Below are 11,255 nucleotides of genomic sequence, written 5' to 3' on the forward strand. Positions count from 1 at the left end.
GCCTGGTTATCACACTTGAGTTGAGCAGGACCAAGATGTTGCAGCCCTAAATCTTGAAGAAGTTGAAATAACCAGGTTACTTCACAGGTAGTCATAGCCATTGCCCTATATTCAGCCTCAACAGAAGACCTGGAGACTACAGATTGCTTCTTGGATTTCCATGAGATGGGGGATTGACCCAGGAGAATGCAAAACCCTGTAGTAGACTTGCGACTGAAGGCACAAGAGGCCCAGTCAGAATCACAATAAGCCGTGAGCTTAGCTGCTGAGCTACTGGCAAAGAGGACACCCTGTCCAGGGGCAGACTGGAGATATTTGAGCACTCTACGTGCTGCTTGCATATGATCAGAGGTGGGGGCTTGCAGAAATTGGCTCAGAAGCTGGACTGAGAAAGCAATATCTGGCCCGGTGATAGTTAAGTAGATGAGCTTGTCCACCAATTGTCTGTATGCTTCAGGTTGTGGCAAAGGGGTGCCCTTGCCAGGTTCTAATTTAAGAACTGGATTTACTGGCAACTTCAGGGATTTGGAACCAGCAACATTAAAGGTCTGTAGAAGGTCCAGGGTATATTTCTTCTGAGAAAGAAAGATACCTGTTGTGCTTCTTTCAACTTCAAGTCCTAGAAAGTACTTGAGTTCTCCTAAGTCTTTCATGTGAAAAGATGAGTTCAGTTGATTTTTGAGAGCCTGAATTGCAGAAGGATCATCTCCTGCAATGACCATGTCATCCACATACACAAGGACAACAGTGGTCCTGCCATGATGTTGGCGTATAAACAGGGAGTGGTCAGCATGAGACTGTCTGAAATTGCATTGCATGAGGACCTTAGACAGCTTGGAAAACCACTGCCTGGGAGCCTGCTTAAGGCCATAGAGGGACTTGAGTAACTTGCAAGCTTTGCTTGCTAGCTGAGGATCACACTCCCCCTGTCCCTGAGTTGATACACCACCATCACAGTACCCAGGAGGAAGCTTCATGTACACCTCCTCGTCAAGATCCCCATGTAAAAATGCATTGGCTACATCCATCTGGCAAGTAGACCAGTCTTTCATAGAGATCACAACAAGAAGAGCCCTGACTGTGGACATCTTAGCTACAGGAGCAAAGGTTTCTTCATAGTCTAAACCATACCTCTGTCTGAAGCCTTGTATGACCAATCTGGCCTTGTGTTTGTCTAGAGTGCCATCAGAATTATACTTGGTCTTGTAAACCCACTTGAAACCTATGGCTTTCCTGCCTTTGGGTAGATCTGTAAGGACCCAGGTGTGGTTAGTGGCCAGAGTTTGCAATTCTGAGTTCAGGGCATCAACCCATTTCTGATCTTGAACAACATCATAGAAAGTAGTTGGATCAGGTGTAGCTGTGGCAACTGTGGCAGTGCCTGCAAAAGACCTGACAATGTGTAACTGAGCCACATTGGCCACTGTGGTTGGTGCCAGCACAGGATTGTGAACCTCATAGTCCTTAGTCCATTCAGGTGCTTTCCTGGTTCTCTGAGGCCTGCAACTGGGAGCTGAATCAGCTGAAGTGCTGGGGAGAACAATGTCTGGGACCTCAGGATTGGAAGTAGTGTCCTGTGACTCAGGCAAGGATGTGAGAAGGGATGTTGGGAGTGTGTCCTCCTCGTATATGACCTGTCCTGGAAGAGTGACTGGTTCTGGCAGCAGGGTAGACAGGTGCTTGCCAAAATGCTTAATTTTCATGGAAAAAGAGATTAAAAAACTTCACATCTCTAGAGACAAAGACAGTCTTCTTGACTATGTCATACACTTTGTACCCTTTTTGTGACAAGGGGTATCCTACAAAGATGCAAGGAACCCCTCTTGGTTGAAACTTATCCTTATCTCTGCTTGGATTATAAACCATGGCAAGGCACCCAAAAACTCTGAGCCTGTCATACTGGGGAGGTTTATTGAGCAGTATCTCATAGGGTGTGAGATTGTTAAGTATCTTGGCAGGCAGCCTATTAATTATATAGGCTGCTGTGAGTACACAGTCTCCCCAAAAAGAGAGAGGAAGGCCTGAATTAAATCTGATGGCTCTGCTTATTTCAAGTAAGTGTCTGTGCTTCCTCTCCACTACTCCATTCTGTTGTGGTCTATCTACACAACTGGTTTGTTGCCAGATACCAGTGGAGAGGAGGAATTTCTTGTTGTCCCCCTCAGTGAACTCAAGAGCATTATCAGATCTAAAGATTTTGATACACTTTCCAAATTGAGTTTTGACAAAGGCATATAATTGAACTAACAATGTGGACACTTCAGACTTATTTGTCATGAGATAGACCCAGGTGGCTCTTGAGTGGTCATCAACTAATGTAAAAAAAAATACTTGTGTTTATTTCTGGTTTCCTTTCTGTAGGGTCCCCAGACATCTACATGGACAAGATCAAATATGTGAGGTGATCTGGTCAGTTTGATAGGGAAGGGGAGCTTAGTTTGCTTAGCCATAGAACAGGTGATGCAGGGTTTGGAGTTGTGTGCAAGTTCATTGGATGGAATGCAAGGGATATGTTTCAGTTTGCCAAGACTAGCATGACCTAGCCTGAGATGCCAAATACTTCCATTGTTTTCATTAAAATTGAGCAATGCATTACATTGATTGTCAGAGGTACTACAAGCATTCAAAATGGTACATTCTGACTCCTGCAAATTTTTACTGTTAACAAAATGAGACTTAAACTTGCAAGGTGTAGAAACAGTCCTAACACTTGCACTAGGTAAAACATTGCTATTATTATTCAATAGGTAGTAGATGCCCCTTTCTTCCCTGCCAAATGCTCTAATCCTCTTGGTATGAGAGTCCTGTATGACATACATATGCTCATAAAATGTCACAATACAGTTTTCATCTTTAATGAGTTTTTGTACTGATAAGAGGTTGTGTTTGAAAGTTGGGACATAGAGCACTTTGGTCAGTGTCAGACCATTTTCCAATTGAAAAATACCATAATGAGAGACTACAGAAGTAATGCCATTGGGTAGATTGATTTTTGGCTTTGAAATAAATTCTTTGCAATTTTGCAGGAGTCCTAGATCAGAAATCATATGATCTGAAGCTCCTGAGTCTATTATCCAGTTAAGAAATCTTTTGTTTGGACAGGTTAAAGTAGAGAGAGCCTTACCTGCAAAGTTGGCTTCCATTTCATCCTCAGTTTCAGGATAAGCCATTCCCATTGCCTTTTGATTACTCATCAGCTGCTCAAATTGAGCTGTTGTCATGGATATGGACCCTGACACATTAGTCATCTCCTCATCTCCTCCAGCATGTGCAACATGAGCAGCCATCTTTCCTTTGTTTGGGTGGCGTTGGAACTTTCCTCTCTGCATTCCAGATCTGTAACCTCTTGATACATCCCCAGAGTTGCCCCTTTCCTTTGGCTTGTCAGAGTTCTGAGGTGCAGGGAAGTATTGGTGCATTGGATGCCCAACAAGATACCCTATAACTCTCCAGCAGCTGCCCAATGAGTGTCCTTTCTTTTTACACTTGTTGCAGAAGGGTACATTCTCTTCACTTCTTTGGTTAGCATAAAATGCAGAGTTTTCAGCTTCCATTTTCATCGAGCCCTTGTAATTTTTCCTCTGAGATTCTTCCTGTTGTAGGATAGCAGCAGCTTCCTCTACACTTGAAAGGGGAGACATCATCAATATATTACTCCTTAAAGTGGAGTAAGATGGATTGAGCCCATTGAAGAATTGAAACAGCCTTCTTTCATCTTGCTCCTTGTGATGAACATCCAACCAGGCATTGATTTCTGCTTTGTCATTTGGTGATGGGGGCGATCATTCATGAGCTCAACATTTTGCCACAATATCCTAAGTTCTGTGAAGTATTCACAGATACTTTTGTCTCCTTGTTCCAGGTCATAGAGCTCTTTGTTGAGCCTGAATTTGCGGGCACCATTGCTCACAGAAAACTGCCTTTGGAGATAATCCCAGATCTCCTTTGCAGTGGAGGATTACATCACAGATCTCCTGATCTGAGGCTCCATATTGTGGAGTAGCCAAGCTATGAGCTGACTATTGCAGGTGATCCAGGCTGCTTCTCTCAGTGGATCATTTGTGGGTTTCTTCACCACTCCTGTCAACAGACCCAACTTCCTCTTGATGCTAATTGCAATCTCCATCTGACGTTTCCACTCATAGTAGTTGTCAATTCCAGAGAGCTTATTGTCTACCACAATGGGGTGAGCACTCTCAGCTGGATGCAAGTACAGTGGGTCAGATGATTCGAGGATGGCATTAACAGTGGGTACCAGAGTACCAGTAGGAGTTGTAACAATATTATTGTTTGAGTTATCAGAGATTATTGTGTTTTCAAAGTTTGCCATACTTAGAGTGTTAATTGTTTTCAAAGAGGGAAAGGAAGAAGAAGTTTGGTGCAAGTTCTTACTGCAAACTAAGCTTTATATAGACTGAGTGAGCCTCTTTGCTCTTGCAGTAAATGCTCAACAAGATTGGTTATCCGTCTCCTCAATCCCATGGCTCTGATACCATGTTGAGTAAATGCCAATGTCAGGAGTAGAAGACTTCATTGTTGAGCAGATTTGTTGTGAAAACATTGAATGTGTTTTTGTTTGTTTATTTGATTGAATGATAAGGTACAAGAGATAGCTGATTATATACAACTACTACAACTACTTTCTGGGTATTACCCAGTGTACAAAGGTGCACATCATATGCTAGTCTATTCATAGTACAAGAGCAGCATACTCTACTTTAGCCTAGGTCATCCTTTTTCCTTCTTCTCGCATTTCCCATGTGCTCCTAGACAAGACTTGATAAGGTGACTTGTTGGTTCTTTACAAGGTTACTAATTGTTAGTGAATATGTCTGTGTGTTTCTACGCGGTATATTAGAGTTTTGTTTAGCAAATATTAACTGATCGTAACCAATTTGATCAAGAGCAATGCACATCAGGAGCCCAATTTGATTGTTCGCTTTCACTTCAATGTCACACATGTAGCTACTTAGAAAATATAAGAGGACTTCTAAGAAAGTAGCATAAAATTAATGTTTGAAGGATTTAACCATATAGTCATACGGACCTTAGTAGTAATGTCTTATATAGGAACAAAGACTTTCCATTTACTATATATATTCAGTCTCATTAAAAGGAAGCTTTAAGAGCTCATAAGATTACTGTTTTTGAACGATTAAAAAGATTTCAACTTTTTATAAAATAATGTTCGATCAATATTATAGACTCTTAACGGTTTTTTTTGTAAAAAAACATAATGCTTAGTGCAGGATAATAAAGAAGATATGACTTGAATTTATTTGCACTAATGTCGACTTCGTAGTCAAAAGGTCACTGGAAACGTAAAATGATAAAATGGAATACCAAAAATAGCTACCCATAAGATATGAACGAATTAATGTTCTGCTTATAATATCACATAGTTTCGATCATACAAACATTTTTCAGTCACTACATTATACATGCTAGAACATTACAAATAGGCACGTGCATCACACGGGCATTAAATCTAGTATATATATACATAAAAGAGAGTTTTTTCGAGCGATTCTAGAGCGTCCACATCATCAAATATTAATTTAGGAAAATTTCATAAATAATATTTTCCACCTAAAAAATAAAGTGGAGAATCTTTTAATTATTATAATATCTATGTTTCCTATTTCATATTCATGAGAAGTTTCTATTTTTTATATAAAAACTTTGACATTTAGTTTGGCAAAAAAATGTCATTATAAAAATTATGAAGATAATATCATTAGATTCGTGGTAAAAAATGCTTTCATTAGAGTATAGATTTCATATGATTTGCACATATTAAAGATAGTGTACTAAATTAGTATGTTATATGTCCCACATTGAAAATCAATGTTAGTGTGATGATTATAATACGTATAAATTATAGAATTGTACCACATCGAAAGATCAACATAAGGTGGGTGATCCTATGATTATAAATAGGAGTCATCATTCGAACCTCTATACCAACCAAAAACTTATATCATTATCTTCAGAGTATGATATATATATTTTCTATATTATGTATTATATTCAAGTGATGTTTATACTCTATATAAAAAAACTTATACATCTCATTTCCCAAAAAAGTATTATAAAAAAAATTATGAAAATTATATTATGATAGATTCTTGGTAAAAGAAATGCTAGCATTAGTATATAGTATCATATTATTTGTATATATTTAAAATTATGATAAAATAAATTAAAAACAAACGTATGAATATTAATAAATAATAATCCCTCCCTTCAAGACCAAACACAATATTTTCAATTACACACTTGCCAAGACACAAATTACAACGTAAATATCTTTAAGTTTACATTATTAAAAACTTAAAAACTTGATATTCTCATTGTACTTAGGTGAATCAAATAAAATCACAGATAACCATATTTTGTCTTACATATTGCAAGGAATCATAAATATTTTATTCGTTCACGAATAGTGTAAAAAAAGGAATGTTCTATCTGGTCTTGAATCGAGGGAGTATAGTATTTGCTCATTATTATTAACCCAGGTTAGATGTCGAATTATGTGCGAAAAAGTTGGTGTATTTCTAAGTATGTTATTTGTTCCACATTGAAAAATATGTTGGTGTGGTGAATATATTACGTATAAATAATAAAATTGTCCCACATCGAAAGTTTAGCATAAGGTGGGGTGATCATAGGATTATAAACAGAAAGCATCCTTAGAACCTAAATAACAACCCAAAACCTGAGTATCTTAACCATTGTCTTGAAGAGCTCTTAAGAGTATATCATTATCTCCACGGTCGGTATGAAAGTCATGTTTATAATTTTTATATAAAAACATATACACCTCATTTAGCAAAAAAGTAACATAATTTTTTTTTTTGAAAAATTATATAATTAGATATTAAACCGGGTTAGATGTCGAATTAGGTGCGAAAAAGATGGTGTATTTCTAAGTATATTGTTTGTCCCACATTGAAAAATAATGTAGGTGTGGTAAATATAATACATATAAATAGTTGAATTGTCCCACATTAGAAGATTATCATGAGGTGGGGTATCACATGATTATAAATAGGAGCCATATTTGAAACTTAGGAGTATCAATTCAAAATCTTTTGAATCGCTTAAATATTATCTTAGAGAGTTCTTATAAGAGTTTGTATTAACGACAAACCTTTTTTAAAACAATACCATACAAATATTAATCACGTAGATATTTATAAAAGCGATTATATATTACTATATTAGTGATATTATAATGTTTATTTTAAGACAATCGATAGTATAATAACTTTATTTAAGACAAAATCATAATTAAAAAATAAAATGGATGCTAATAAATATACATAAATTGGTTATTAATGTGTCATATATAATGAGAATCTCTGCACTAAAATAGAAAATTTATGAATTTTAATACAATCAAGTGTTGCATAAAAAGATCTTGAATCCATAAACAAATCAATAATGAGTTTTTTTTTTACTTTGATAAATAGTAGAATTAAATCTTTTTAACTTTCAAATATAGGTAATTATTATGTCTCATTACATTTGAGTAACTAAAACACATCATAATTTTTAACCATTAATCAAAATCGCACCAGAAGAAGAAAATATTTTGAATTTGTTTATACATTTTATTGCTACCTCAATTACATCTTAAAAGTCGTGTTAGGAAAAAAATGTAATTTAAATCATATGATTTGTACATATTTTAATTATGACAAAAAAAAAATGAAAAAAAACGTACGAATATAAATAGATAACATAGTATTTTCTCATTATTGAATCGGGATGGATATCGAAATAGATGCAAAAAAGATGGTGTACTTTTTCGTGTGTTATTTGTCCCACATCGAAAAATAATGTAGGTGTGGTAAATATACTACATATAAATAGTTGAATTGTCCCACATCAGAAAATTATCATAAGGTGAGGTGATCCGAAAAATTAATTTAGGAAAGTATTATAATTAGTATATTTCGATGTAAAAAATAAAGTGGAAAATCTTTTACTTATTATAATATTTATTTCCTATATTATATTCAAGTGATGTTTCTAATTTTTATATAAAAACTTTACATTTCATTTGGCAAAAACATATCGTGAAAAAAACTATGAAAATAACATAATTTGATTCGTGGTAAAAATGTTATCATCAACGTATAGATTTCATATAATTTGTACATATATAAAATTGTGTACTTCTTAGTATGTTATATGTCACACATTGAAAAATAATGTGGGGTTATATAAAAATAATAATAGAATTGTCACACATCGAAAGATTAATATATGATGTGGCGGTCTTATGATTATAAATATGAGGCATCATTGGAACTTAAGTATCAACCCAACAACTTTTACGTCTTTTAAATAAGATGTTTTGACTTTTGATCATATCTAAATAAATGATTAGACATAAGATGTAAATATTAACACCTTGTAACCAATTTTTTGTTACTAAGTTAATTACCCCGTTGCAACGCACGGGCATCCAAACTAGTAATTAATTAAGATGGTCAATTTCAAGGAGACTAAAAGAAAGAAGATGCTTGATAATTTTCCTAAATATTTATAGAAAACGGTCAATTTCCTTAAAATAAAATAATTAATTAGTATAAATATGTACACTTATGCTATTAATTAGTATCATCATAAAATTATATATTAAATTTAAAATCTATACAATTTCATTAAACTTTATAGTTTATTAGATGTATAGAGATGCTAATTATTTAACATACAAAAATATAATATAAGTAGGTTATAAATATTTCAAGTTAGATTCCATAATATATAATACTGCATAATTGTTTTGATTTGATTTAATGCATATATGTAATATATTTATATAAATATAGAATCCTCTTAAAATTACATGTTTGAGTAGTAAAAGTAATTTCGTCAGTAAAGAAAAGAATTGTAGTAACATTGGATATAGTCATATGATAGTAATCACTCATTTGAATAGTAAAAGTAACAATATTATCAGCGAAATTAGGGAAAGTGGTAGAAATAACAACGAGAGTAGTGAAATAATCAATATTAATGCGGCAATAGTGAAAGTAACAATAATTACGGCGGGAGTAGTGAAATTATCAATATTAATGCGGCAGTCGTGACACTAACAATAATTACGGCGGGAGTAGTGAAAGTAACGATGATTACGAGCAAGTATTAAAATGTTATTACTATTGTTTCATTAATAAGAGTAAAATATTAATAGCGGGAGTAGTAAATTTGTTTCAAAATTTATTTAATCGTAATTTTAAGATATATCATAAAAAAATATATTAATGAAAAATTTATGGGTTATGCAACTTTAAGTAATTTTATTTAATAAAAAAAATAATGGTAAGTAGAGGTAGCCCGGGCGAAGCCGGACACCAATACTAGTTTTATCTTATTTTCAGTACATAACTAACAATGTCGTTTAGTACATCAACCCTGAGCTGAGCTAGTGGTGTATGTTGTTGTAAGTTGGTGAAATTGCTCTAATATAGATGTTTATCTTGATTCTACCTATGTTATCTGAATCACAGATATACTGGAGTTGAGTTGAGTTTATAGCCAAGTATAAAGCGTACCTGGGAGATCTAGTATATGACCTGAGCAAATAAAGGACATTATGCAAAACTGCCAAGGGATGTCAAACAATCAACCGGCAATGATGAGTCAAAAGCGATTGCAAGAGGCTCATAGATTTGATGGTAAGATGAACAACCTCCTTTTTTAACTATGTTACCTTATTAGCCGCTTTTGCATTATATTAGATGAAAAGTTAAGGTCTTTCTATTCCTCTGTATTCTAGATAAAAGATTGTCTAATTTTTCTGATTAAAAGTGGTTTCGGGAGGATTGGTTTATAAAGACAAATTTAATGAACATAACGGATTATCGATTAATAGAACAAACACGACAATGGATCAATGGGTAGTGAAACGAATTGCAAGGGGGTGAAAAGGGAGTGAAGGACAAAAAGATTGACAGGGGTGGTTTTATAAAAGAGGGATACAATAAAAAAATTAGAATCGAAACCCAAATAAAAGAGACTAGTAGATCGTAAAATCAAGAAAAATTACAAAACAAGAAGATGACTGGATAGCGAAGAACTTGGTTAATCTGTAGTGAATGTCCAACACCCCAATTATAGAGCCGAGGAAGCCAACCCATGAACACCAAAAACACCATCTTGTTAACCCGAACAAAACACCTCTCTCCATCTTCAGAAAACACAGTAATTTGTGATATATATATAATGATAATAGACCGTCCTAAACTTTTCAATGTTTACCTTAATTTTGGTGGGCCGAATCCCACCCTTAAACCACACATTCTCTCGTTTAATAAAGCTTACAACGTGTCAAATAATATAATAAATAAAATGCTTAGATGCTCTGTATACAATTGAGATATTTTTTTTCCGGTTTTTTTAGAGAGACTAGTGTAAAATTAACTTTTCTAGTTTTCTTTGTTCGGTATCATTCTCGTACCGACTTTCATAATTGTCTAGACTATTTTACAATTAGGTTTAAAGTTCATAGAGTGTATAACACATTAATTTTGTCTTTGACTGACAGAATTTTCTGCTATAGTATTCTCATCTTCCCACTCTCTCAAAATTATTTATGGTCGAGTTCGTTTCCATTAAGTTTTAAATATTATTAAGTTAAACACACGGAAACTGATCTTATAATTAAATTAAGTCAGGCTTTAATCAATTTAGTTTTATAAGAATAAATCACATGGTAGGTATATCATCAAAAAAGTTTACAAGAAGGTCGAAATTGGTCGGACTAAAGAACAAACTATCCAAATTCGGAAGTGACCCAGGTATAGTAATTTGAGATAACCAAGGAACATGTTCTTCTAGTAACTCTTCTGATGACAAAATCGAGCCTATAGTTCCATCTTCGCTTGACATGTCATCCTTAATTACTTTTCCATCATATACGTTCGAGAGTATGTCATAGTTTTCGATTTTTTTATGTCCGAAAATTTTTGTAACCTTGATTACTTTGGAGCGTTTTCTCCTTGGTATAACAAGAGGTAATATATCATCATGTTGGATGTTGCACGAAACCTTGGGTGGTCTACCCCTTTTGCGATTAATTGATGATGACGTCTCTTGAAGAACAATTTCCATGGACTAAAGAAGCAATTATACGTAAAACTCGTGAAGATCAATTAAGATTTGAAAGTGTGACGAGAAAATCAGACGATGCAATGCTTTAAAACCCTTGAAAAACTTGTTTACGTAACTTTAGCACGTCC

At 34.4% G+C, this 11,255-nt stretch overlaps 2 protein-coding genes across 2 annotated transcripts in view; both read right to left on the reverse strand.

Annotated features, from left to right (window-relative positions):
* Positions 1 to 11,255, reverse strand: part of LOC141612504 (uncharacterized) — a 167,684-nt gene that overhangs the window by 53,763 nt on the left and 102,666 nt on the right. The window lies entirely within an intron of this gene.
* LOC141615418 (uncharacterized) lies at positions 2,646 to 4,378 on the reverse strand. Its single transcript, XM_074433784.1, has 2 exons — positions 3,125 to 4,378; positions 2,646 to 2,804 (listed from the first exon to the last, which is right to left on the reverse strand). Exons 1-2 carry the CDS (start codon positions 3,642 to 3,644, stop codon positions 2,782 to 2,784), a joined length of 543 nt encoding a protein of 180 aa, XP_074289885.1. The 5' UTR covers positions 3,645 to 4,378; the 3' UTR covers positions 2,646 to 2,781.

The sequence above is a fragment of the Silene latifolia genome, chromosome 11, assembly GCF_048544455.1.
Source record: "Silene latifolia isolate original U9 population chromosome 11, ASM4854445v1, whole genome shotgun sequence".
Lineage (NCBI taxonomy): Eukaryota > Viridiplantae > Streptophyta > Magnoliopsida > Caryophyllales > Caryophyllaceae > Silene > Silene latifolia.